The sequence below is a fragment of the Aphelocoma coerulescens genome, unplaced genomic scaffold (assembly GCF_041296385.1).
Source record: "Aphelocoma coerulescens isolate FSJ_1873_10779 unplaced genomic scaffold, UR_Acoe_1.0 HiC_scaffold_231, whole genome shotgun sequence".
Lineage (NCBI taxonomy): Eukaryota > Metazoa > Chordata > Aves > Passeriformes > Corvidae > Aphelocoma > Aphelocoma coerulescens.
The window spans coordinates 183,842-209,963 of NW_027183577.1; the positions used below are offsets into that span (position 1 = coordinate 183,842).

General features: G+C 62.3%; 1 protein-coding gene across 1 annotated transcript; it reads right to left on the reverse strand.

Moving 5' to 3' along the window:
* Window positions 1-1,357: 1,357 nt before the first annotated feature.
* LOC138101281 (transforming growth factor beta-1 proprotein-like) lies at window positions 1,358-24,001 on the reverse strand. Its single transcript, XM_068999109.1, has 10 exons — window positions 22,762-24,001; window positions 21,397-21,589; window positions 19,625-20,043; window positions 16,966-17,174; window positions 14,689-14,806; window positions 11,513-11,602; window positions 9,962-9,984; window positions 7,626-7,753; window positions 4,958-5,111; window positions 1,358-1,587 (listed from the first exon to the last, which is right to left on the reverse strand). The coding sequence occupies exons 3-10, from the start codon at window positions 19,941-19,943 to the stop codon at window positions 1,429-1,431; spliced, it is 1,200 nt and encodes a 399-aa protein (XP_068855210.1). The 5' UTR covers window positions 19,944-20,043; window positions 21,397-21,589; window positions 22,762-24,001; the 3' UTR covers window positions 1,358-1,428.
* Between the last annotated feature and the right edge of the window lie 2,121 nt (window positions 24,002-26,122).

Sequence of the window (26,122 nt, forward strand, 5' to 3'; positions counted from 1 at the left end):
TTGGGCTTTTTTGGGGTGAAATTTGGGATTTTTGGGGTGGATTTGGGGGGGGATTTTGTGGGAGGGGTTTTGTATTTTTTGGGGTGGAATTGGGGATTTTGGGGGTTTTTTTTGGTGGGGTGGAATTGGGGATTTTTTGAGGGGGATTTGGGGATTTTTTGGGGGGTTTTGGGCAGGAATTTGGGTTTTTTGGGGGGGATTTTGGGTTTTTAAGGAAAATTTTGGAGTTAGAAATTCAATAAATTTGATTGGGGAGGGAAATTTGGGGCTGGGGGAGATTTTGGGGGATTTGGGGGATCTTGGGGGGTTTTTGGGAGGATTTGGGGATTTCTTGGGAGGACTTTTCGGGTGGAATTTGGGATTTTTTGGGGGGAGATTCTGGGGCTTTTTGGGGTGAATTTGGGTTTTTTGGGGAGGATTTTTGGGTGGATTTGGGGATTTTGAGGGGGGGATTTTTGGGTGAATTTGGGGATTTTTGGGGGGGATTTTTGGGTGGATTTGGGGGATTTGGGAATTTTTCTGGAGGGGGTTTTGGGAGGGGGGAATTTTGGAATTTTTTGGGCTGGGTTTTGGGCGGATTTGGCCTTTTTTGGGTGGATTTTGGGGGTTTTTTTTTGCGGTGGATTTTGGGGTGGAACTTGGGGGGTTTGGAGCTGGAATTTGGGGGTGTTTTCGGTGTTTTTTGGTGCTGAGCCCCAAAAATATGGAAAAAAACCCTAAAATTTAAAAAATTTTCATTGCCCGGGTGGGTTTGGGGGGGATTTGGGGTTTTTTTGGGGAGGATTTTGGGGATTTTTGGGGAGGGGGGAGATTTTGAGCTTTGAAGGGGGGGATTTTGGGGGGATTTGGGGTGGATTTAGGGTTTGAGGGGGGTTTTGGGGGGGTTGTGGTGTTTTGGAGGGGATTTGGGGATTTTGGGGGAGGATTTGGGGATATTGGAGGGCATTTTGGGTTTTTTGGGGAGCATTTTGGGGTTTGAAATGAAATAACTTCTGTTGGGTGGGGGATTTGGGGTTTGGGGGATTTTTGGGGAGAATTCGGGGGTTTTTGGGGGTGGAATTTTGGGTTTTTTTTGGAGTGGTTTTGGGGTGGAATTTGGGCTTTTGGGGGGGATTTTGGAGGTGGATTTGGGGGAATTTTGGGGGGGATTTTAGAGGTGGATTTTGGGAAGTTTTGGGGGAGATTTGGGAATTTTTTTCGGGGCAGACTCTCAGTTTTTTTGGGAGGGCTTTGGGAGGGGCTTTGAGGGCGATTTTGGGGGGGAGGTGGGGGGGGGAGAATTCACCAGCGCTGAGCTCCCCCCAAAAAAATGGGACAAAAAATAGAAATTAAATAAACTTTTATTGATGGTCGGTGGTGGGGGGGGCAGCTCGGGTTTGGGGTGAGTTTGGGGGATTTTGGGGGTAGATTTTGGGGGTGCTTTTGGGGTCAGCTGCACTTGCAGGCGCTGACCACCATCCCCGAGAGCTGCTCCACGCGCGCCTTGCGCCCCACGTAGTAAATGATGGGGAGGGGCTCCAGGCTCTGGGGGACGCAGCACGGGGCGGCCGAGCCCCCCGGGTTGTGCAGGTTGTACAGGGCCAGCACCTGGGCGGGAAAAAGGGCAAATCCTGGCCTTAGGGAGGCCCGAAAACGGCCCGAAAATCGGGCAAAACACACCCCGAAGTAACCTGGAGTTAATGCTGAGAATCGGGCCCGAAATAAACCCGAAATAAACCCGAAATGAGCTCAAAATACGCTCGGCTCATAGCACGGGGTAACTGGAAGAACGGCCGAGAAATACCTTCGGAGTCCCCCCCCCCTCGAAATGCAGCGCGAGATGCACCCCAAAATACACCCAGGGCACACTGAAAAACACCCCAAAATATACCCCAAAATACACCCAGGGCACACTGAAAAACACCCCAAAATACACCCAGGGCACACTGAAAAATACCCCAAAATACACCCCAAAAATACACCCCAAAATACACCCCAAAATACACCCAGGGCACACTGAAAAATGCCCCAAAATATACCCCAGAATACACCCAGGGCACACTGAAAAACACCCCAAAATATACCCCAAAATACACCCAGGGCACACTGAAAAACACCCCAAAATATACCCCAAAATACACCCAGGGCACACTGAAAAATGCCCCAAAATATACCCCAAAATACACCCCAAAATACACCCAGGACACACTGAAAAATGCCCCAAAATACACCCCAAAATACACCCAGGACACACTGAAAAACACCCCAAAATATACCCCAAAATACACCCCAAAATACACCCAGGGCACACTGAAAAACACCCCAAAATGCACCCCAAAATACACCCAGGACACACTGAAAAATACCCCAAAATATACCCCAAAATACACCCAGGGCACACTGAATAATAACCCCAAAATGCCTGCAAAATACCCCAAAATACACCCCAAAAATACACCCAGGACACTGCAAAATAACCCCAAAAATACACCCAGGACATACTGAAAATAACCCAAAAATACACCCAAATATATAACCCCAAAATACCCCAAAATTCACCTGAAATACCCCAAAAATCCACCCCAAAATACCCCAAAATTCAGCCGAAATACCCCAAAAATCCACCCCAAACAACCCAAAAATCCATCCCTAAATACCCCAAAATTCAGCCGAAATACCCCAAATCCACCCCAAAAATCTACCCAAAAATCCACCCCAAACACCCCAAAATCCACCAGAAATACCCCAAAATACACCCCGAAAATATCCCAAAATTCACCCCAAACAACCCAAAATTCAAATCCCCCCAGGACCCCTCCCCAAATCCCCCCGGCTGTGCTCGGTGCCCCCTGCCCTGACCCCCCCGAGGGTCCCAACCCCCCCCAGGACCCCTCCCCAAATCCCAAACTCACCCTGAGACCCCTCCCCAAATCCCAACCCCCCCCAGGACCCCTCCCCAAATCCCCCCCGGCTGTGCTGGGTGCCCCCTGCCCTGACCCCCCCGAGGGTCGCAGCCCCCCCCAGCCCCCCCCAGGACCCCTCCCCAAATCCCAAACCTGCCTGAGACCCCTCCCCACATCTCAAACCCACCCTGAGACCCCTCCCGGACCCCTCCCCAAATCCCAGAGACCCCTCCCAGACCCCTCCCCCAAATCCCAAACCCCCCAGAACCTCCCCAAATCCCCCCGGCTGTGCTGGGTGCCCCCTGCCCTGACCCCTCAGAGGGTCCCAACCCCCCCAGGACCCCTCCCCAAATCCCAAACTCACCCTGAGACCCCTCCCCAAATCCCAAACCCCCCAGGACCCCTCCCCAAATCCCCCCCCGGCTGTGCTGGGTGCCCCCTGCCCTGACCCCCCCGAGGGTCGCAGCCCCCCCAGGCCCCCCCAAATCCCCCCAGGACCCCTCCCCAAATCCCCCCGGCTGTGCTGGGTGTCCCCCTTGCCCTGACCCCCCCGAGGGTCGCAGCCCCCCCAGGACCCCTCCCCAAATCCCCCCGGCTGTGCTGGGTGCCCCCTGCCCTGACCCCTCAGAGGGTCCCAACCTCCCCAGGACCCCCAAGTCCCCCCAGGACCCCTCCCCAAATCCCCCCCCCGGCTGTGCTGGGTGCCCCCTGCCCTGACCCCTCCGAGGGTCGCAGCCCCTCCAGGCCCCCCCAAACCCCCCAGGACCCCTCCCCAAATCCCCCCGGCTGTGCTGGGTGCCCCCTGCCCTGACCCCTCAGAGGGTCGCAGCCCCCCCCAGACCCCCCCAGGACCCCTCCCCAAATCCCAAACCTGCCTGAGACCCCTCCCCACATCTCAAACCCACCCTGAGACCCCTCCCGGACCCCTCCCCAAATCCCAGAGACCCCTCCCAGACCCCTCCCCAAATCCCAAACCCCCCAGGACCCCTCCCCAAATCCCCCCGGCTGTGCTGGGTGCCCCCTGCCCTGACCCCCCCCCGAGGGTCGCAGCCCCCTTAGGCCCCCCCCAAATCCCCCCAGGACCCCTCCCCAAATCCCCCCGGCTGTGCTGGGTGCCCCCTGCCCTGACACCCTCGAGGGTCCCAACGCCCCCAGGACCCCTCCCCAAATCCCAAGCCCCCCCAGGACCCCTCCCCACATCCCAAACCCCCCCAGGACCCCTCCCCAAATCCCCCCGGCTGTGCTGGGTGCCCCCTGCCCTGACCCCCCTGAGGGTCGCAGGCCCCCCAGGACCCCCCTAAATCTCCCCAGGACCCCTCCCCAAATCCCCCCGGCTGTGCTGGGCGTCCCCTGCCCTGACCCCCCCGAGGGTCGCAGCCCCCCCAGGACCCCTCCCCAAATCCCAAACTCACCCTGAGACCCCTCCCTAAATCCCAAATCCCCCAGGACCCCCCCCAAATCCCCCCGGCTGTGCTGGGTGCCCCCTGCCCTGACCCCTCAGAGGGTCCCAACCTCCCCAGGACCCCTCCCCAAATCCCCCCGGCTGTGCTGGGTGCCCCCTGCCCTGACCCCCCCGAGGGTCGCAGCCCCCCTAGGCCCCCCCAAATCCCCCAGGACCCCTCCCCAAATCCCCCCGGCTGTGCTGGGCGTCCCCTGCCCTGACACCCGAGAGGGTCCCAACCCCCCCAGGACCCCTCCCCACATCCCAAACTCACCCTGAGACCCCTCCCCAAATCCCAAATCCCCCCAGGACCCCTCCCCAAATCCCAAACCCCCCAGGATACCCCCAAATCCCCCCCGGCTGTGCTGGGTGTCCCCTGCCCTGACCCCTCAGAGGGTCGCACCCCCCCAGGACCCCTCCCCACATCCCAAACCCCCCCAGAACCCCCCCAAATCCCCCCAGCTGTGCTGGGTGCCCCCTGCCCTGAGCCCTCAGAGGGTCCCAACCCCCCCAGGACCCCTCCCCAAATCCCCCCCCGGCTGTGCTGGGTGCCCCCTGCCCTGACCCCCCCCGAGGGTCGCAGCCCCCCCCAGGCCCCCCCCAGGCCCCCCCAGGCCCCCCGGGACCCCCGCACCTTGGTGTAGTGGGTGTCGGCGCTCCAGATGTAGGGGCAGGGCCCCCCGCAGAAGTTGGCCATGTAGCCCCGGGGCTCGTGGATCCACTTCCACTGCAGGTCCCGGCGGAAGTCGATGTACAGGGGCCGCACGCAGCAGCTCTGCTCCTCCGACCTGCGGGGGTCGGGGGGCTTTGGGGGGGGTCCTGGGGGTCCCGGGGGTCCCTAACGCTGCCTAGAGGGGGAATTGGGGGTTCCCAGCTCTCCTTAGGGGGATTTGGGGGGATCTGGGGGGGTCCTGGGGGTCCCTACCCCTGCCTAGAGGGGGATTTGGGGGGTCCCTGGGGGTCCCTAACGCTGCCTAGAGGGGGAATTGGGGTCCCCAGCGCTCCTCAGGGGGATTTGGGGGGGTCCTGGGGGTCCCTAACGCTGCCTAGAGGGGGATTTGGGGGTTTCCAGCGCTCCTTAGGGGGATTTGGGGGGATTTGGGGGGGTCTTTGGGGGTCCCTAACGCTGCCTAGAGGGGGAATTGGGGGTCCCCAGCCCTCCTAAGGGGGATTTGGGGGGATCTGGGGGTCCCTAACGCTGCCTAGAGGGGGAATTGGGGGTTCCCAGCCCTCCTCAGGGGGATTTGGGGGGGATCTGGGGGGGTCCTGGGGGTCCCTAACGCTGCCCAGAGGGGGGAATTGGGGGGTCCCCAGCGCTCCTTAGGGGGGTTTGGGGGGTCCTGGGGGTCCTGGGGGTCCCTAACGCTGCCTAGAGGGGGAATTGGGGGTCCCCAGCCCCCCTCAGGGGGATTTGGGGGGGTCCCTGGGGGGTCCCTAACGCTGCCTAGAGGGGGAATTGGGGGGTTCCCAGCCCTCCTCAGGGGGATTTGGGGGGTCCTGGGGGGTCCCTAACGCTGCCTAGAGGGGGAATCGGGGTCCCCAGCCCTCCTTAGGGGGATTTGGGGGGGTCCTGGGGGTCCCTAACGCTGCCTAGAGGGGGAATTGGGGGTTCCCAGCTCTCCTTAGGGGGATTTGGGGGGGTCCTGGGGGGTCCCTAACCCTGCCTAGAGGGGGAATCGGGGTCCCCAGTGCTCCTCAGGGGGATTTGGGGGCTCCTGGGGGTCCCTACCCCTGCCTAGAGGGGGATTTGGGGGGTTCCTGGGGGTCCCTAACGCTGCCTAGAGGGGGAATTGGGGGTCCCCAGCCCCCCCTCAGGGGGATTTGGGGGGGTCCCGGGGGTCCCTATCGCTGCCCAGAGGGGGAATTGGGGGTCCCCAGCCCTCCTTAGGGGGGTTTGGGGGGTCCTGGGGGTCCTGGGGGTCCCTAACGCTGCCTAGAGGGGGAATCGGGGGTCCCCAGCCCTCCTTAGGGGGATTTGGGGGGTCCTGGGGGTCCCTACCCCTGCCTAGAGGGGGAATTGGGGGGTCCCCAGCGCTCCTCAGGGGGATTTGGGGGGGTCCCTGGGGGTCCCTAACGCTGCCTAGAGGGGGAATCGGGGGTCCCCAGCTCTCCTTAGGGGGATTTGGGGGGGTCCTGGGGGTCCCTAACGCTGCCTAGAGGGGGAATTGGGGGGTTCCCAGCGCTCCTCAGGGGGATTTGGGGGGGTCTTTGGGGGTTCCCAGCGCTCCTCAGGGGGGATTTGGGGGGGTCCTGGGGGTCCCCAGCCCTCCCTGGGGGATTTGGGGGGGGTCTTTGGGGGTCCCCAGCCCTCCCTGGGGGATTTGGGGGGGTCCCTGGGGGTCCCCAGCCCTCCCTGGGGGAGATCAAGGTGGGTTTGGGGGTCCCCAGCCCCGTCTGGGGGAGAAATTTGGGATCCTGGGGGACAAACGAGGGTCCCTGGGGGTCCCCAGTGTCCCCAGAGTCCCCCCAGTGACACCCAGTGACACCCAGTGTCCCCCCAGTGTCACCCAGTGACACCCAGTGTCCCCAATGTCCCCAATCCTCCCAGTGTCCGCCCAGTGTCCCCCCAGTGTCCCCCCAGTGTCCCCAGTGTCACCGTCACCTGCCCCCACAGTGCTGAGCTCCCAGTGTCACCCCAGTGTCCCCAGTGTCCTCCCAGTGTCCTCCCAGTGTCCCCAGTGTCACCTACCCCCCACAGTGCTGTCCCCCCAGTGTCCCCCCAGTGTCCTCCTAGTGTCCCCAGTATCCCCAGTACCCCCTACCCCCCGCAGTGCTGTCCCCCCAGTATCCCCACTATCCCCAGTATCCCCAGTATCCCCAGTATCCCCAGTATCCCCCGCAGTGCTGTCCCCCCAGTACCCCCCAGTATCCCCAGTATCCCCAGTACCCCCCGCAGTGCTGTCCCCCCAGTATCCCCAGTATCCCCAGTACCCCCCGCAGTGCTGTCCCCCCAGTATCCCCCCAGTATCCCCAGTATCCCCAGTACCCCCCGCAGTGCTGTCCCCCCCAGTATCCCCAGTATCCCCAGTACCCCCCGCAGTGCTGTCCCCCCAGTATCCCCAGTATCCCCAGTACCCCCCCGCAGTGCTGTCCCCCCAGTATCCCCCCAGTATCCCCAGTACCCCCAGTACCCCCCGCAGTGCTGTCCCCCCAGTATCCCCAGTATCCCCAGTATCCCCAGTACCCCCCGCAGTGCTGTCCCCCCCAGTATCCCCAGTATCCCCAGTATCCCCAGTACCCCCCGCAGTGCTGTCCCCCCAGTATCCCCAGTATCCCCCCAGTATCCCCAGTATCCCCAGTACCCCCCGCAGTGCTCTCCGCCCAGGGCGCGGCGTTGCCGGGGGCTGTGCAGGGCCTGGGCTCGCTCGGGCGGCAGCGCCATGGCCAGGACGTGCGGGACGCGGCGGTGCCGGCGCGCGATGCTCTGCATGTCCCCCCCGCTGCTGCTCGAACCCTATAAGGGGTCAGCATCATTGGGGTCAGTATGGGGTCAGTATGGGGTCAGCATTGGGGTCACCATTGGGGTCAGTATGGGGTCAGCATTGGGGTCACCATTGGGGCCCCGGCGGTGCCGGCGCGCGATGCTCTGCATGTCCCCCCGCTGCTGCTCGAACCCTATAAGGGGTCAGTATGGGGTCAGTATGGGGTCAGTATGGGGTCAGCATTGGGATCAGCATTGGGGTCAGTATGGGGTCAGTATGGGGTCACCATTGGGGACCCGGCGGTGCCGGCGCGCGATGCTCTGCATGTCCCCCCGCTGCTGCTCGAACCCTAACGGGGTCAGCATCATTGGGGTCAGTATGGGGTCAGTATGGGGTCAGCATTGGGGTCAGTATGGGGTCAGCATTGGGGTCATTATTGGGGTCAGCATTGGGGTCACCATTGGGGCCCCGGCGGTGCCGGCGCGCGATGCTCTGCATGTCCCCCCGCTGCTGCTCGAACCCTATAAGGGGTCAGCATCATTGGGGTCAGTATGGGGTCAGTATGGGGTCAGCATTGGGGTCACCATTGGGGTCAGTATGGGGTCAGCATTGGGGTCACCATTGGGGCCCCGGCGGTGCCGGCGCGCGATGCTCTGCATGTCCCCCCGCTGCTGCTCGAACCCTATAAGGGGTCAGTATGGGGTCAGTATGGGGTCAGTATGGGGTCAGCATTGGGATCAGCATTGGGGTCAGTATGGGGTCAGTATGGGGTCACCATTGGGGACCCGGCGGTGCCGGCGCGCGATGCTCTGCATGTCCCCCCGCTGCTGCTCGAACCCTAACGGGGTCAGCATCATTGGGGTCAGTATGGGGTCAGTATGGGGTCAGCATTGGGGTCAGTATGGGGTCAGCATTGGGGTCATTATTGGGGTCAGCATTGGGGTCACCATTGGGGCCCCGGCGGTGCCGGCGCGCGATGCTCTGCATGTCCCCCCGCTGCTGCTCGAACCCTATAAGGGGTCAGTATGGGGTCAGTATGGGGTCAGTATGGGGTCAGCATTGGGGTCAGAATGGGGTCAGCATTGGGGTCATTATTGGGGTCAGCATTGGGGTCACCATTGGGGCCCCGGCGGTGCCGGCGCGCGATGCTCTGCATGTCCCCCCGCTGCTGCTCGAACCCTATAACGGGGTCAGTATGGGGTCAGCATTGGGGTCACCATTGGGGTCAGAATGGGGTCAGTATGGGGTCAGCATTGGGGTCACCATTGGGGTCACCATTGGGGCCCCGGCGGTGCCTGCGCGCGATGCTCTGCATGTCCCCCCGCTGCTGCTCGAACCCTATAAGGGGTCAGCATCATTGGGGTCAGTATGGGGTCAGTATGGGGTCAGCATTGGGGTCAGCATTGGGGTCACCATTGGGGTCATTATTGGGGTCATTATTGGGGTCATTATGGGGTCAGCATTGGGGTCACCATTGGGGTCATTATTGGGGTCATTATTGGGGTCATTATGGGGTCAGCATTGGGGTCAGCATTGGGGTCATTATGGGGTCACCATTGGGGTCACCATTGGGGCCCCGGCGGTGCCGGCGCGCGATGCTCTGCATGTCCCCCCGCTGCTGCTCGAACCCTATAAGGGGTCAGCATCATTGGGGTCAGTATGGGGTCAGCATTGGGGTCAGTATGGGGTCAGTATGGGGTCACCATTGGGGTCAGTATGGGGTCAGTATGGGGTCACCATTGGGGACATGGGGTCACCATTGGGGTCATCATTGGGGTCAGCATTGGGGTCACCATTGGGGTCAGTATGGGGTCATTATGGGGTCATTATTGGGGTCACCATTGGGGTCATTATGGGGTCACCATTGGGGTCACCATTGGGGTCATTATGGGGTCACCATTGGGGTCACCATTGGGGACCCGGCGGTGCCGGCGCGCGATGCTCTGCATGTCCCCCCGCTGCTGCTCGAACCCTATAACGGGGTCAGTATGGGGTCAGTATGGGGTCAGTATGGGGTCACCATTGGGGTCAGTATGGGGTCAGCATTGGGGTCACCATTGGGGTCACCATTGGGGCCCCGGCGGTGCCGGCGCGCGATGCTCTGCATGTCCCCCCGCTGCTGCTCGAACCCTAACGGGGTCAGTATGGGGTCAGTATGGGGTCAGTATGGGGTCACCATTGGGGACCCGGCGGTGCCGGCGCGCGATGCTCTGCATGTCCCCCCGCTGCTGCTCGAACCCTATAACGGGGTCAGTATGGGGTCAGTATGGGGTCAGTATGGGGTCACCATTGGGGTCACCATTGGGGTCATTATGGGGTCAGTATGGGGTCAGCATTGGGGTCACCATTGGGGTCAGTATGGGGTCAGCATTGGGGTCACCATTGGGGTCAGCATTGGGGTCAGCATTGGGGTCAGCATTGGGGTCACCATTGGGGTCATCACTGGGGACATCACTGCTCCCCTCCCGGGGCCACGGCGGCCACCCCGAGGACATTGGTCACCTCTGTGTCACCCCAAATCCCCCAAATTCCATCGGGATCACCCAAAATCCCCACGAAATCCCCCCAAATCCCTCCAAACCATCCCAAACCTCACCCCAAACCCCGCAAAATTCCTTAAAAATCCCCTCAAAGTCCATTCCTAACACCTCCAAATCCCCCCAAAATCCCTCAAAATCCCTCAAAATCCCCCCAAATTCCCCTCAAAATCCCCCAAATCCCCCCAAAAATCCCTAAAAATCCCCCTTAATCCCCCAAACAACACCCAAATCCCAAAAATCCCCCTAAAAATCCCCGAAATCCCCAAAAAAATACTCCAAATCCCCCAAATTCCACCAGAATCACCCCAAAATCCCCCCAAAATCCCCCCAAATCCCTCCAAATCATCCCAAATCTCACCCAAAACTCCCAAGATCCCCCCAAATTCCTTTAAAATCCCCCCAAAATCCATTCCTAACACCTCCAAATCCCCCCAAAATCCCTCAAAATCCCCCCAAATGCCCCAAATTCCCTCTGAATCACCAAAATAGACCCAAAACACAAAAAAAAATCCCCCCAAATCCCCCAAAATGCCTCAAAACATCCCCAAAGTACCCCCAAATCACCTAAAATTGCCCAAAATCCCTCTAAAATTCCCCAAATTTCCCCCAGAATCACTCAAAATTCCCTCACTCTCAACATCCCCTCAAAATCCCCAAAATCCCTAAAAATCCTCCCCAACCCCCCCAAAAAACACCCAAATCCCCCTAAAACCCCCCCACATCCCCCAAAACCACCCAAATCCCCCCTAAATCCCCCTAAAGCCCCCCCAAATCCCCCAAAAAACCACCCAAACTCCCCAAAATTCCCCCAAATTCCATCAGAATCACCCAAAAATCCCCCCCTAAATCCCCTCAAATCCCCCCAAAATCCCCTCAAATTCCTTTAACCCCTCCAAAATCCATTCCAAACACCTCCAAAATCCCCCCAAATCCCCCCAAATCCCAAAAAAACCCCACCCAACCCCCCCAAAATCCCCCCAAATCCCCCCAAATCCCAAAAAAACCCCACCCAACCCCCCCAAAATCCCCCCAAATCCCCCAAACCTCCCCCAAAATCCCCCCCAACATCTCCCAAAAATCGCTGTAAAATCCCCCCAAAACTCCCCAAAATCGCCCCAAAATCCACCAAAAAAAAAAAAAAAAAATTTTTTTGATCTCCCAAATTCCCCCCAAATCCCCCAAATGTCCCCAAAATGCCCCAAAATGCCCCAAAATGCCCCGAATTACCTTCGATGCTGATTTTCAGGGTGGGGGCGTCGCCGGCGCCGCCGGGCTCGCAGGGACAGTGAACGCTGAGGCGGAACACGCCCAGCGCCTCTGCGGGACCGGGAATTTTCGGGAATTTTGGGGATTTTGGGAGAATTTTTGGGAATTTTTGGGAATTTTTGGGGATTTTTGGGGAATTTTTGGGGATTTTTTTGGATTTTTTGGGAATTTTGGGGGAATTTTTGGGGAATTTTTGGGGGGATTCGGGATGATTTTGAGGGAGTTTGGGTGGATTTTAGGGGGATTTGAGGGGATTTGGGGGGGGTTTGAGGGGATTTGGGGGAATTTGGGGGATTTTGGGGGGATTTGGGGGGATTTGGGGGGAATTTTGGGGATTTTGAGGGGGTTTTGGAGGGATTTGGGGGGATTTGGCGGGATTTTGGGAGATTCTGGGAGAATTTTGGGGATTTTGGGGGGGTTTTGAGGGGATTTGGGGGAATTTGGGGGAATTTTGGGGTGATTTTGTGGGGTTTTTGGGGGGATTTTGTTGATTTTAGTGGGACACTTTGGGTGATTTTTGTGGAATTGTTGGGAATTTCTGGGATGATTTTGAGGGATTTTATGGCAATTTGAGGGGATTGTGGGGGGATTTTGGGGGAATTTGGGGGAATTTTGGGGAATTTGAAAGTGCGGAGGGATTTGGGGTGATTCTGAGGGAATTTGGGGGGGATTTTTTTGGGTTTGGGTGGAATTTTGGCGATTTGTGGGATTTGGGGGGGGGATTTTGGTGGGATTTTGGTGGATTCTGAGAGAATTTGGAGGTCGTCAGGGGCACGTTTGGGGTGTCCCCGATGTCACCGGAGCTGCGGAGCCACTGCGGGACGGGGTCGGATTTTGGGGGAATTTGGGTGGAATTTGGGGGGATTTCTGCGGAATTTTGGGGGATTTGGGGAGATTTTTTTGTGGAATTTTGGTGGGATTTTATGGGGGATTTTTGGGGTAATTTTGTGGGGTTTTAGGGGGGTTTCTGTTGGATTTTGGTGGGATTTGGGGTGATTTGTGTGGGGATTTTGGGGGGGATTTGGGGTGAATTTTTGGGGGATTTTTGGGGGGACTTTTGGGGGGAATTTCAGGGAAATTTTTGGGGGGATTTTGTGTGGAATTTTTTGGGGGGATTTTGGGGTAATTTTGTGGGGTTTTAGGGGGATTTTGCCGTATTTTGGTGGGATTTGGGGCGATTTGTGCGGGGTTTTGGGGATTTTGGGGGGATTTTTGGGATTTTGGGGAGCAGGGGAACAGCGCTGTCGCTCACCGGAGCCACGCAGCCACTGCTGGACGGGGTTGGAGTTTTGGGGGATTTTGGGGGATTTTTGGGTGAATTTTGTGGGGATTTTTGTGGAATTTTTGAATATTTGGGGGGATTTTTGTGGGATTTTGTGTGGAATTTTTGTGGGACTTTATGGGGGATTTTTGGGGTAATTTTGTGGGGTTTTAGGGGGTTTTTTGTTGGACTTTGGTGGGATTTTGGGTGATTTGTGTGGGGATTTTTGGGGGGATTTGGGGTGAATTTTTGAGGGATTTTGGGGGGGACTTTTGGGATTTTTGGGTGAATTTTTGTGGGATTTTTGTGGGATTTTATGGGCGATTTTTGGGGTAATTTTGTGGGGTTTAGGGTTTTTTTTGTTGTATTTTGGGGGAATTTTGGGTGACTTGTGTGGGGATTTTGGGGGTCTTTTGGGATTTTTGGGTGAATTTTTGTGGGATTTTCTGTGGAATTTTTGTGGGATTTTATGGACGATTTTTGGGGTAATTTTGTGGGGTTTTGGGGGGATTTTGTCGTATTTTGGTGGGATTTGGTGCGATTTGTGCGGGGTATTTCGGGATTTTGGGGGATTTGGGGGATTTTGGGGGGCGCGGGAACAGCGCTGTCGCTCACCGGAGCCACGCAGCCACTGCTGGACGGGGTTGGAGTTTTGGGGGATTTTGGGGGATTTTTGGGTGAATTTTGGGGGGATTTTTGTGGAATTTTTGAATATTTGGGGGGATTTTTGTGGGATTTTGTGTGGAATTTTTGTGGGACTTTATGGGGGATTTTTGGGGTAATTTTGTGGGGTTTTAGGGGGTTTTTTGTTGGACTTTGGTGGGATTTTGGGTGATTTGTGTGGGGATTTTTGGGGGGATTTGGGGTGAATTTTTGAGGGATTTTGGGGGGGACTTTTGGGATTTTTGGGTGAATTTTTGTGGGATTTTTGTGGGATTTTATGGGCGATTTTTGGGGTAATTTTGTGGGGTTTAGGGTTTTTTTTGTTGTATTTTGGGGGAATTTTGGGTGACTTGTGTGGGGATTTTGGGGGTCTTTTGGGATTTTTGGGGGCATTTTGTGGGATTTTCTGTGGAATTTTTGTGGGATTTTATGGACGATTTTTGGGGTAATTTTGTGGGGTTTTGGGGGGATTTTGCCGTATTTTGGTGGGATTTGGTGCGATTTGTGCGGGGTATTTCGGGATTTTAGGGGATTTGGGGGATTTTGGGGGGCGCGGGGACAGCGCTGTCGCTCACCGGAGCCACGCAGCCACTGCTGGACGGGGTTGGAGTTTTGGGGGATTTTGGGGGATTTTTGGGTGAATTTTGTGGGGATTTTTGTGGAATTTTTGAATATTTGGGGGGATTTTTGTGGGATTTTGTGTGGAATTTTTGTGGGACTTTATGGGGGATTTTTGGGGTAATTTTGTGGGGTTTTAGGGGTTTTTTTGTTGGATTTTGGGGGAATTTTGGGTTATTTGTGTGGGGATTTTGGGGGGGATTTGGGGTGAATTTTTGGGGGATTTTGGGGGGGTCTTTTGGGATTTTTGGGTGAATTTTTGTGGGATTTTTGTGGGATTTTGGCGATTTTTGGGGTAATTTTGTGCGGGTTTAGGGGGTTTTGTTGTATTTTGGTGGGATTTGGGGCGATTTGTGCAGGGTTTTGGGGATTTTGGGGGGATTTTGGGGATTTTGGGGGGCGCGGGGACAGCGCTGTCGCTCACCGGAGCCGCGCAGCCACTGCTGGACGGGGTCAGATTTTGGGGGGATTTTGTGGGGTTTTAGGGGGATTTTGCTGTATTTTGGTGGGATTTGGGGCGATCTGTGCAGGGTTTTGGGGATTTTGGGGCGATTTTGGGGATTTTGGGGGGCGCGGGGACAGCGCTGTCGCTCACCGGAGCCGCGCAGCCACTGCTGGACGGAGTCGGTGACATCGAACCAGAGCCACTCGTCCTCGGCGCTGGCGCGGACGGAGCGGCCCTGGAGGTACCGCCACGAGGCGTTGCCGTAGCGCTGCGGGACACCGGGGACATTGGGGACAGTCGGGGACATTCGGGGACATTTGGGGATGGTTGGGGACATTTGGGGACATTTGGGGACATCGGGGGATGGTTGGGGACATTTGGGGACATTTGAGGATGGTTGGGGACATTCAGGGACATTTGGGGACATTGGGGACATTGGGGACAGTTGGGGACAGTTGGGGACAGTTGGGGACATTCAGGGACATTTGGGGACATTTGGGGACATTTGGGGACAGTTGGGGACATTTGGGGATGGTTGGGGACATTTGAGGACATTTGGGGACATTTGGGAATGGTTGGGGACAGTTGGGGACATTTGAGGACATTTGGGGACAGTTGGGGACATTTGGGAACATTTGGGGACATTTGGGGACATCGGGGGATGGTTGGGGACATTTGGGAACAGTTGGGGACATTTGGGGACATTTGGGGACATTCAGGGACATTTGGGGATGGTTGGGGACATTTGGGGACATTCGGGGACATTTGGGGACAGTTGGGGACATTCAGGGACAGTTGGGGACATTTGGGGACATTTGGGGACATTGGGGAGAGATGGGGACAGTTGGGGACATTTGGGGATGGTTGGGGAGATTTGGGGACACCAGGGACATTCGGGGACATTTGGGGACATTTGGGGACATTTGAGGACATTTGAGGACATTGGGGACATTTGGGGACATTTGGGGACAGTTGGGGACATTTGGGGACATTCGGGGATGGCTCCAGAGCCGCCCCCACGGAGGCAGAGGGGCCCCGCCCAGCCCGGTCATTCGGGGTGCCCAGATTTTGTGGCACCGTGGCTGTGACGTCACGGGGTCCCCAATGTCCCCCCAGTGTCCCCCCAGTGTCCCCCCAGTGTCTCCAATGTCCCCCCCAGTGTCCCTCAGTGTCCCCAATGTCCCCCCAGTGTCCCCCAGTGTCCCCAGTGTCCCCCCAGTGTCCCCCCAGTGCCCCCCAGTGTCCCCAGTGACCCCAGTGTCCCCCCAGTGTCCCCACTGTCCCCCCAGTGTCCCCAATGTCCCCCCAGTGTCCCCCACTGTCCCCCCAGTGTCCCCAATGTCCCCCCAGTGTCCCCAGTGCCCCCCAGTGTCCCCCAGTGTCCCCCCAGTGTCCCCCCAGTGTCCCCAGTGTCCCCAGTGTCCCCACCTGGTAGAGCTCGATGCGCTGCTCCGTGCCCTCGCTGCCCCCGGCGCTGCCCGCTGCCCCCAGTGTCCCCAGTGTCCCCAGTGTCCCCCCACTGTCCCCAGTGTCCCCGCTGTCCCCAGTGTCCCCAGTGTCCCCAGTCCCCCCAGTATCTCCCCAGTGTCCCCACCTGGTAGAGCTCGATGCGCTGCTCCGTGCCCTCGCTGCCCCCGCCGCTGCCCGCTGTCCCCAGTGTCCCCAGTGTCCCCCCAGTGTCCCCAGTGTCCCCCCAGTGTCCCCCTAGTGTCCCCAGTGTCCCCAGTGTCCCCCAGTGTCCCCCCAGTCCCCCCAGTGTCCCCCCAGTGTCCCCACCTGGTAGAGCTCGATGCGCTGCTCCGTGCCCTTGCTGCCCCCGCCGCTGCCCGCTGCCCCCAGTGTCCCCCCAGTGTCCCCCCAGTGTCCCCAGTGTCCCCAACTGTCCCCAGTGTCCCCAGTGTCCCCAGTGTCCCCAGTGTCCCCCCAGTGTCCCCACCTGGTAGAGCTCGATGCGCTGCTCCGTGCCCTCGCTGCCCCCGCCGCTGCCCGCTGCCCCCAGTGTCCCCCCAGTGTCCCCCAGTGTCCCCAGTGTCCCCCCAGTGTCCCCAGTGTCCCCAGTGTCCCCCCAGTGTCCCCAACTGTCCCCAGTGTCCCCAGTGTCCCCAGTGTCCCCCCAGTGTCCCCACCTGGTAGAGCTCGATGCGCTGCTCCGTGCCCTCGCTGCCCCCGCCGCTGCCCGCTGCCCCCAGTGTCCCCCCAGTGTCCCCCAGTGTCCCCAGTGTCCCCCCAGTGTCCCCAGTGTCCCCAGTGTCCCCCCAGTGTCCCCAACTGTCCCCAGTGTCCCCAGTGTCCCCAGTGTCCCCCCAGTGTCCCCACCTGGTAGAGCTCGATGCGCTGCTCCGTGCCCTCGCTGCCCCCGCCGCTGCCCGCTGCCCCCAGTGTCCCCCCAGTGTCCCCCAGTGTCCCCAGTGTCCCCAGTGTCCCCACCTGGTAGAGCTCGATGCGCTGCTCCGTGCCCTCGCTGCCCCCGCCGCTGCCCGCTGCCCGCGCTGGCCCCGCGCTGCCGGCGCTGCTCTGCCGCAGCATTCGGAGCTCGGCCCGGCTCAGCACGGCCCCGCCCAGCTCGCGCCGCACCCGGGACGCGTTGAACACGAAGAAAAGGCTCTGGGGGGTCGGGCGCCAGCGCTCCAGCTCACCTGAGGGGACGGCGGCGTCAGCCCGGGGCCACCAGGGCCACCTCGGGGCCACCAAGGCCGCGCCGGGGCCACCAGGGCGGCGGAGCGGAGCGATGGCCGGGCTCGCGTTCTTTATCCCCCCATGGTCACTCCAGAGTGGACAGATGACCACGGACTGTCCCTTTACCCCCCATGGTCACTCCGGAGTGGACAGATGACCACGGACTGTCCCTTTACCCCCCCGTGGTCACTCGGGAGTGGACAGATGACCACGGACTGTCCCTTTACCCCCCATGGTCACTCCAGAGTGGACAGATGACCACGGACTGTCCCTTTACCCCCCGTGGTCACTCCAGAGTGGACAGATGACCACGGACTGTCCCTTTACCCCCCGTGGTCACTCCAGAGTGGACAGATGACCACGGACTGTCCCTTTACCCCCCACGGTCACTCCGGAGTGGACAGATGACCACGGACTGTCCCTTTACCCCCCGTGGTCACTCCAGAGTGGACAGATGACCACGGACTGTCCCTTTACCCCCCGTGGTCACTCCAGAGTGGACAGATGACCACGGACTGTCCCTTTACCCCCCGTGGTCACTCCGGAGTGGACAGATGACCACGGACTGTCCCTTTACCCCCACGGTCACTCCGGAGTGGACAGATGACCACGGACTGTCCCTTTACCCCCATGGTCACTCCAGAGTGGACAGATGACCACGGACTGTCCCTTTACCCCCCCACGGTCACTCCGAAGTGGACAGATGACCACGGACTGTCCCTTTCCCACCTTCCCACCGCGCTGCCCACCCCGGGCTGTCCCCCTCCCCCACCCAGCCCCCCCCGATGTCCCCCCGCCCCCCCCCCGTGTCCCCCCCGGGCTGTCACAAAGGTCCCTCAGAGCCGGACATTACTCAGCAAACCACAGCCCCCAACTGTCCGTCCCCGTGTCCGCCTGTCCGTCCCCGTGTCCGCCTGTCCCCCCCCGTGTCCGCCTGTCCGTCCCCGTGTCCGCCTGTGCCCCCCCGTGTCCGCCTGTGCCCCCCCCGTGTCCGCCTGTCCCCCCCCGTGTCCGCCTGTCCCCCCCCGTGTCCGCCTGTCCGTCCCCGTGTCCGCCTGTCCCCTCCCGTGTCCGCCTGTCCGTCCCCGTGTCCGCCTGTGCCCCCCCCGTGTCCGCCTGTCCGTCCCGTGTCCGCCTGTGCCCCCCCCGTGTCCGCCTGTCCGTCCCCGTGTCCGCCTGTCCCCCCCCGTGTCCGCCTGTCCCCCCCCCCGTGTCCGCCTGTCCGTCCCCGTGTCCGCCTGTCCCCCCCCGTGTCCGCCTGTCCGTCCCGTGTCCGCCTGTCCCCTCCCGTGTCCGCCTGTCCGTCCCCGTGTCCGCCTGTCCCCTCCCCCGTGTCCGCCTGTCTGTCCCGTGTCCGCCTGTGCCCCCCCGTGTCCCCCTGTCCCCTATGTCCCTCTGTCCCCCCCCGTGTCCGCCTGTCCCCCCCCCGTGTCCGCCTGTCCGTCCCCGTGTCCGCCTGTCCCCCCCCGTGTCCGCCTGTCCCCCCCCGTGTCCCCCTGTCCCCGATGTCCCCCTGTCCCCTATGTCCCTCTGTCCCCCCCGTGTCCCCCTGTCCCCGTGTCCCCCATGTCCCCCTATCCCCCCACTGTCCCTCTGTCCCGCTGTCCCCGCTGTCCCGCTCACCGTCCGCGGGGCTCTCCATGGGGAATCGATGTCCCCCTATCCCCGGTGTCCCCCTGTCCCCCCCGTGTCCCGCTGTCCCCAGTGTCCCCCTGTCCCCTATGTCCCTCTGTCCCCCCGTGTCCGCCTGCCCCGGTGTCCCCCATGTCCCCCTATCCCCCCGGTGTCCCTCTGTCCCCCCGCTGTCCCCGCTGTCCGCGCTCACCATCCGCGGGGCTCTCCATGGGGAACCGATGTCCCCCCATCCCCGGTGTCCCGCTGTCCCCGGTGTCCCCCTGTCCCCGCTGTCCCGCTGTCCCTCCCGTGTCCCTCTGTCCCCCCCATGTCCCTCTGTCCCCCCGCTGTCCCGCTGTCCCCCCGCTGTCCCCGCTGTCCCTCCCGTGTCCCTCTGTCCCCCCCATGTCCCTCTGTCCCCCCGCTGTCCCGCTGTCCCCCCGCTGTCCCCGCTGTCCCGCTGTCCCTCCCGTGTCCCTCTGTCCCCCCATGTCCCTCTGTCCCCCCGCTGTCCCCGCTGTCTGCGCTCACCCTCCGCGGGGCTCTCCATGGGGAACCAATGTCCCCCTATCCCCGGTGTCCCGCTGTCCCCAGTGTCCCCCTGTCCCCGCTGTCCCTGCTGTCCCTCCCGTGTCCCTCTGTCCCCCCCGTCCCTCTGTCCCCCCGCTGTCCCTCTGTCCCCCCGCTGTCCCCCCGCTGTCCCCGCTGTCCCTCCCGTGTCCCTCTGTCCCCCCCATGTCCCTCTGTCCCCCCGCTGTCCCGCTGTCCCCCCGCTGTCCCCGCTGTCCCCGCTCACCCTCCGCGGGGCTCTCCATGGGGAAGCGCAGCAGCTCCTTGGCGTAGTACTCCTCGGGGTCGTCGGGCGGCCGGAGCAGCGCCCGCTGCCGCAGCAGCTCCCGGGTGCTGTTGTAGAGCGCCCGCACCTCCTCGGGCAGCGCCGGGCCCGGGGCCGGGTCCGGGTCCGGGGGCGGCGCCGGCAGCCGCAGCTTGCTCAGGATCTGGCCCCGCACGGCCTCGATGCGCTTCAGCCGCGCCGCCTCCAGGTCCAGCGTCCGGCAGGTGGACAGCGCTCGGACAGAGCCCAGAGCGGTCAGCAGCAGCGCGGCCAGCAGCATCCCGGCACGGAGCGGCACGGGGCGGCGCGGAGCGGCACGGAGCGGCACGGAGCGGCGGGGATGGAGCGGGACAGCGGGCACCGGCACGGAGCGGGAGGGGCTGGAGGGATGGAACGGGATGGAGCGGGATGGGACGGGACAGCGGGCACCGGCACGGAGCGGCACGGGGCGGCACGGGGCGGCGCGGATGGAGCGGGACAGCGGGCACTGGCACGGAGCGGGAGGGACTGGAGGGATGGAACGGGATGGAGCGGGACAGCCGGCACCGGCACGGAGCGGGAGGGACTGGGAGGGATGGAACGGGATGGAACGGGATGGAACGGGCACTGGCAGGGACCGGGAGGGATGGAACGGGACAGCCGGCACCGGCACGGAGCGGGAGGGACTGGGAGGGATGGAACGGGATGGCGGGGATGGAACGGAACAGCGGGCACCGGCACGGAGCGAGAGGGACTGGGAGGGATGGAACGGGATGGAACGGGATGGAACGGGATGGAACGGAACAGCGGGCACCGGCACGGAGCGAGAGGGACTGGGAGGGATGGAACGGGATGGAACGGGATGGAACGGGATGGAACAGGATGGAACGGGATGGAACGGAACAACGGGCACCGGCACGGAGCGAGAGGGACTGGAGGGATGGAACGGGATGGAACGGGCACTGGCAGGGACCGGGAGGGATGGAACGGGACAGTGGGCACCGGCACGGAGCGGGAGGGACTGGGAGGGATGGAACGGGACGGAACGGGACAGCCGGCACCGGCACGGAGCGGGAGGGACTGGGAGGGATGGAACGGGACGGAACGGGACAGCGGGGAAGCTCCCGGGATGGTCCGGGACAGCGGGGACCGGGAGGGACCAGGAGAGACCCCTCAGAATGGTCCGGGACAGGGAGGGACCGGGAGAGAACGGGAGGGACCCCTCGGGATGGAGCTGGACCGGGAGGGACCAGGAAGGACCGGGAGGGAACGGCAGAGACCGGGAGAGACCCCTCGGGATGGTCCGGGACAGGGAGGGACCGGGAGGGACCGGAAGGGACCGGGAGAGAACGGGAGAGACCCCTCGGGATGGTCCGGGACAGGGAGGGACCGGAAGGGACCGGGAGAGAATGGGAGAGACCCCTCGGGATGGAGCGGGACAGGGAGGGACCGGGAGGGACCGGAAGGGACCGGGAGAGAATGGGAGAGACCCCTCGGGATGGTCCGGGACAGGGAGGGACCGGGAGGGACCGGAAGGGACCGGGAGAGAATGGGAGAGACCCCTCGGGATGGTCCGGGACAGGGAGGGACCGGGAGGGACCGGAAGGGACCGGGAGAGAATGGGAGAGACCCCTCGGGATGGTCCGGGACAGGGAGGGACCGGAAGGGACCGGGAGAGAATGGGAGAGACCCCTCGGGATGGTGCGGGACAGGGAGGGACCGGGAGGGACCGGGAGGGACCGGGATAAACTCACCGGGACCGGGAAACACCGAGCGGGACCGGGAGAAATCCCCGGGCTGGGTTAAAGGCACCGGGAGTGGGACGGACCCCTCTGGACCGGGATAAAGGCACCGGGAGCGGGACGGACCCCTCTGGACCGGGATAAAGGCACCGGGAAGGGTGAAACCCCTCGGGAACGGGAGAAATTCCCCGGGACGGGATGGACCCTACAGAAACCGGGATAAACACACAGGAAAGGGTTAAACGCCCCCAGAACCGGGATAACCCCCCCGGGACCGGGATAAACCCCCCTAAAACCGGGATAAACCCCCCTAGAACCGGGATAAATCCTCTAAAACCGGGATAATCCCCCCGGAACCGGGATAAATCCCCTAAAACCGGGATAAACCCTCCAGAAACGGAATAACGCCCCTAGAACCGGGATAACCTCCCTAAAACCGGGATAAGCCCCCCCAGGAACGGGATAAATCCCTTAGAACCGGGATTAACCCCCCAAAACCGGGATAAACCCCCTAGAACCAGGATAACGCCCCTAGAACCGGGATAAACTCCCCTAGAACCGGGATAAGCTCCCTAGAACCGGGATAAACCCCCTGGGAGTGGGATAAATCCCCAAAAACCGGGATAACCCCCCCTAGAACCGGGATAACCTCCCAGAAAAGGGACACGCCCCCCGGAAACGGGATAAACCCCCCGGGACCGGGATAACGCCGGACCAGGACGGGTCAAACCGGCCGGGATGGGATTAAACCCCTCTGGGACCGGGATCCATCCCTGGAACCGGGATAAGCCCCCCTAAAACCGGGATAAATCCCCCAGAAATGGGACACGCCCCCCAGGAACCGGGATAACCCCCTGGAACCGGGATAAGCCCCCCTAAAACCGAGATAAATCCTCCAGGAACGGGACACGCCCCCCAGGAACCGGGATAACCCACCCGAAACCGGGATAAACCCCCCCCAAACCGGGATAAACCCCCTGGAACCGGGATAAAGTCCCCAGAAATGGGACACGCCCCCCTAGAACCAGGATAAACCCCTGGAACCGGGATAAACGCCCCAAAACCGGGATAAATCCCCCAGGAACGGGACACGCCCCCAAGAACCGGGATAAGCTCCTAGAACCGGGATAAACCCCTAGAGCCAGGATAACCCTCTGGAACCGGGATAACCCCCCCCCAAACCGGGATAAAGTCCCCAGAAACGGGACACGCCCCCCTGGAACCGGGATAACCCCCTGGAACCGGGATAACTCCCCCAAAACCGGGATAAGTCCCTGGAACCGGGATAACCCCCCTGGAACCGGGATAAATCCCTCAGGAACGCGACACGCCCCCCTGGAACCGGGATAAAGTCCCCCAGAACCGGGATAAACTCACCTAGAACCGGGATAAGCTCCTAGAACCGGGATAAAGTCCCCTAGAACCGGGATAAAGTCCCCTAGAACCGGGACTAACCCGGGACAGCCCGCACGGAGCCGGGGAACCCCCCCGGATTTCCCCTCCCGGTTGTCCCTTCCCGGCCGGTCCCGCGCTGGCCCCGCTGCTCCCGGGCTGGTCCCGGGCTGGTCCCGCTGTCCCGGGTCGGTCCCGCTGTCCCGGGTCGGTCCCGCTGTCCCGGGTCGGTCCCGCTGCTCCCGGGCTGGCCCTGCTGTTCCCGGGCTGGCCCCGCTGCTCCCGGGTCGGTCCCGCTGTCCCGGGTCGGTCCCGCTGTCCCAGGTCGGTCCCGCTGCTCCTGGGCTGGCCCCGCTGTCCCGGGCTGGCCCCGCTGTCCCGGGTCGGTTCCGCTGTCCCGGGCCGGTCCCGCTGCTCCCGGGCTGGCCCTGCTGTTCCCGGGCTGGCCCCTCTGGTCCCGGGCTGGTCCTGCTGCTCCCGGGCCGGTCCCGCTGTCCCGGTCCCGCTGTCCCGGGCTGGCCCCGCTGTCCCGGGCCGGTCCCGCTGCTCCCGGGCTGGCCCCGCTGTCCCGGGCCGGTCCCGCTGCTCCCGGGCTGGCCCCGCTGTCCCGGGCCGGTCCCGGTCCCGCTGTCCCGGCTCCGCTGTCCCGGTCCCGTTCCTGGCGCTCCCCGCGTGGTCTCGGCTTGTCCCGGCTCCTTCCGGTTTGTCCCGTCCCGTTAGTCCCGGGTTAGTCCCGTTAGTCCTTCCCGCTTATCCCTGGCCGGTCCCGGTTGTCGCCGCCTTGTCCCGGGTGCTCCCGGGTGTCCCTGGCCGGTCCCGCTCCTTCCCGCTGCTCCCGGTTTGTCCCGGGCGCTCCTGGTCCCTCCTGCTTGTCCCGGGTGCTCCCGGGACTCCCGGTCCCTCCTGCTTGTCCCGGTTGGTCCCGGTTTATCCCGGTGGTTCCGGTGGCCCTGGCCGGTCCCGGTTTATCCCGGGTGCTCCCGGTCCTTCCTGCTTGTCCCGGCCGGTCCCGGTTTATCCCGGGTGCTCCCGGTCCTTCCTGCTTGTCCCGGCAAGTCCCGGTGGTCCCGGTTGGTCCCGGATGCTCCCGGTCCTTCCTGCTTGTCCCGGTTGGTCCCGGTTTATCCCGGGTGGCCCCGGCCGGTCCCGGTTTGTCCCAGGCGCTCCCGGTCCTTCCTCCTTGCCCCGGCAGGTCCCGGTGGCCCCGGTCGGTCCCGGTGGTCCCGGTCGGTCCCGGTTTATCCCGGGTGGTCCCGGTTAATCCCGGTTTATCCCGGGTGGTCCTGGCCGCCCCCGCCCGGTCCCTTTGGCCCGTTCCGCTCCCGTTCCGCTCCCGTTCCGGTCCGGTCCCGCTCCGGTGCCGGCGCTGTTCGCCCGTTTCGGCCGCTCCTGGCCCCGCTTCGCGCCGGGCTCGGGGCGGCCCCACCCAGGAAGCGCCGCCGGGGGGGGAGGGGGGCGAGGGGGGGGGGAGGGGGGGCCCGGGGCCGCCCCCCCCCACTTTCCGCTCCGTGGGGGGGGGGAGGGGAAACTGAGTCACGGGGGGGGGCCCCACCCACGGCCGGGGGGGGGGAGGGGAGGCGGGGGGGACCCCCCGGAGGCGCCGCTTCCGCGTCTGGGACATTTCCGGACCCCCCCGGAGCGGGGGGAGGGGCTCGGGACACACCCGGGGTGGGGGAGGGGCGGCCCCGACACCGCCCGGACCCCGCCCCTCCCCCACCCCCCCCCCCCAAAAAAAAATTGGGGGGAGGGGGGTCCCAGGACAGCCCAAATTGGGGGAGGGGCGGCCCCGCCACCCCCTGGACCCCCCCTGAGGTGGGGGAGGGGTCGCGGGATCCACGCAAAGTAGGGAGGGGGGGGGAGGGGTACCAAGAGCCCCCCCACCAAAAATTGGGGAGGGGGTCCTGGGATCGCCCCCCCCCCCCGTTCCGGAGTGGGTGAGGGGCGGCCCCAGTATCCCCTGGATCCCCCCCCAAAATTGGGGGGAGGGGTCTCAGGATCCATCAAAATTGGGGAGGGGTCTCAGGATTCCCCAAAAATTGTGGGGAGGGGTCTCAGGACCCACCCAAAGTTGGGGGGAGGGGTCTCAGGATCCAGCCAAAATTGGGGAGGGGTCTCAGAATCCCCCAAGAATTGGAGGGAGGGGTCTCAGGACCCACCCAAAATTGGGGAGGGGTCTCAGGATCGACCCAAAATTGGGGGGAGGGGTCCCAGGACCCCCCAAAATTGGGGAGGGGTCTCAGAACCCACCCAAAATTGGGGGGAGGGGTCTCAGGGCCCCCAAATTGGGGGGAGGGGTCTCAGGACCCCCCAAAATTGGGGGGAGGGGGTCTCGGGATCCATCAAAATTGGGGGGAGGGTCCTCAGGATCGACCCAAAATTGGGGAGGGGTCTCGGGACGCCCCAAAAATTGGGGAGGGGTCTTAGGACCCACCCAAAATTGGGGAGGGGTCTCGGGACCGCCCAAAAGTGGGGGGATGGGTCTCGGGACCCACCCAAAAAATGGGGGAGGGGTCTCGGGACCCCCCAAAATTTGGAAGAGGTCTCGGGATCCACCCAAAATTGGGGGGAGGGGTCTCAGGACCCACCCAAAATTGGGGAGGGGTCTCGGGACCGCCCAAAAGTGGGGGAGGGATCTCGGGACCCACCCAAAATTGGGGGGAGGGGTCTCAGGATTCACCCAAAAAATTGGGGGAGGGGTCTCAGGATTCCCCAAAATTGGGGGGAGGGGGTCTCGGGATCCAGCCAAAATTTGGGGAGGGGTCTCAGGATCGACCCAAAATTGGGGGGAGGGGGTCTCGGGATCCATCAAAATTGGGGGAGGGGTCTCAAGCCCCCCCAAAATTGTCATTCCCACCCCTCCCCCCCCCCCAAAAAACCCCAAGGGAGCCGCGCTCGGTGCCAAAATTTATTGGGGACAAAAGGGGGGGGACAGAGGGGGGGACAAAAAGGGGGGATGGGGGGGGACAGGGGGGGGACAAAAGGGGGGACGGGGGGGGGGACAGGGGGGGACCCCGATGTCCCCGGGACCCCCGGGGTGGGCGATGGCACCGGGGTGTCCCCCCCTCCCCCCCAAAGCCTCGGGGACCCCCCAGGGGTCCCCAGTGTCACCCCCGGCCCTGGGGGGCCCCCCCGTGTCCCCAGGCCTGGGGTGACCCCAAAGCTGAGCCCAAAACTGAGCCCCCAAAACTGAGCCCCAAAGCTGAGCCCCCAAAGCTGAGCCCAAAGCTGAGCCCCCAAAGCTGAGCCCCCAAAGCTGAGCCCAAAGCTGAGCCCAAAGCTGAGCCCCCAAAGCTGAGCCCAAAGCTGAGCCCCCAAAGCTGAGCCCCCAAAGCTGAGCCCAAAGCTG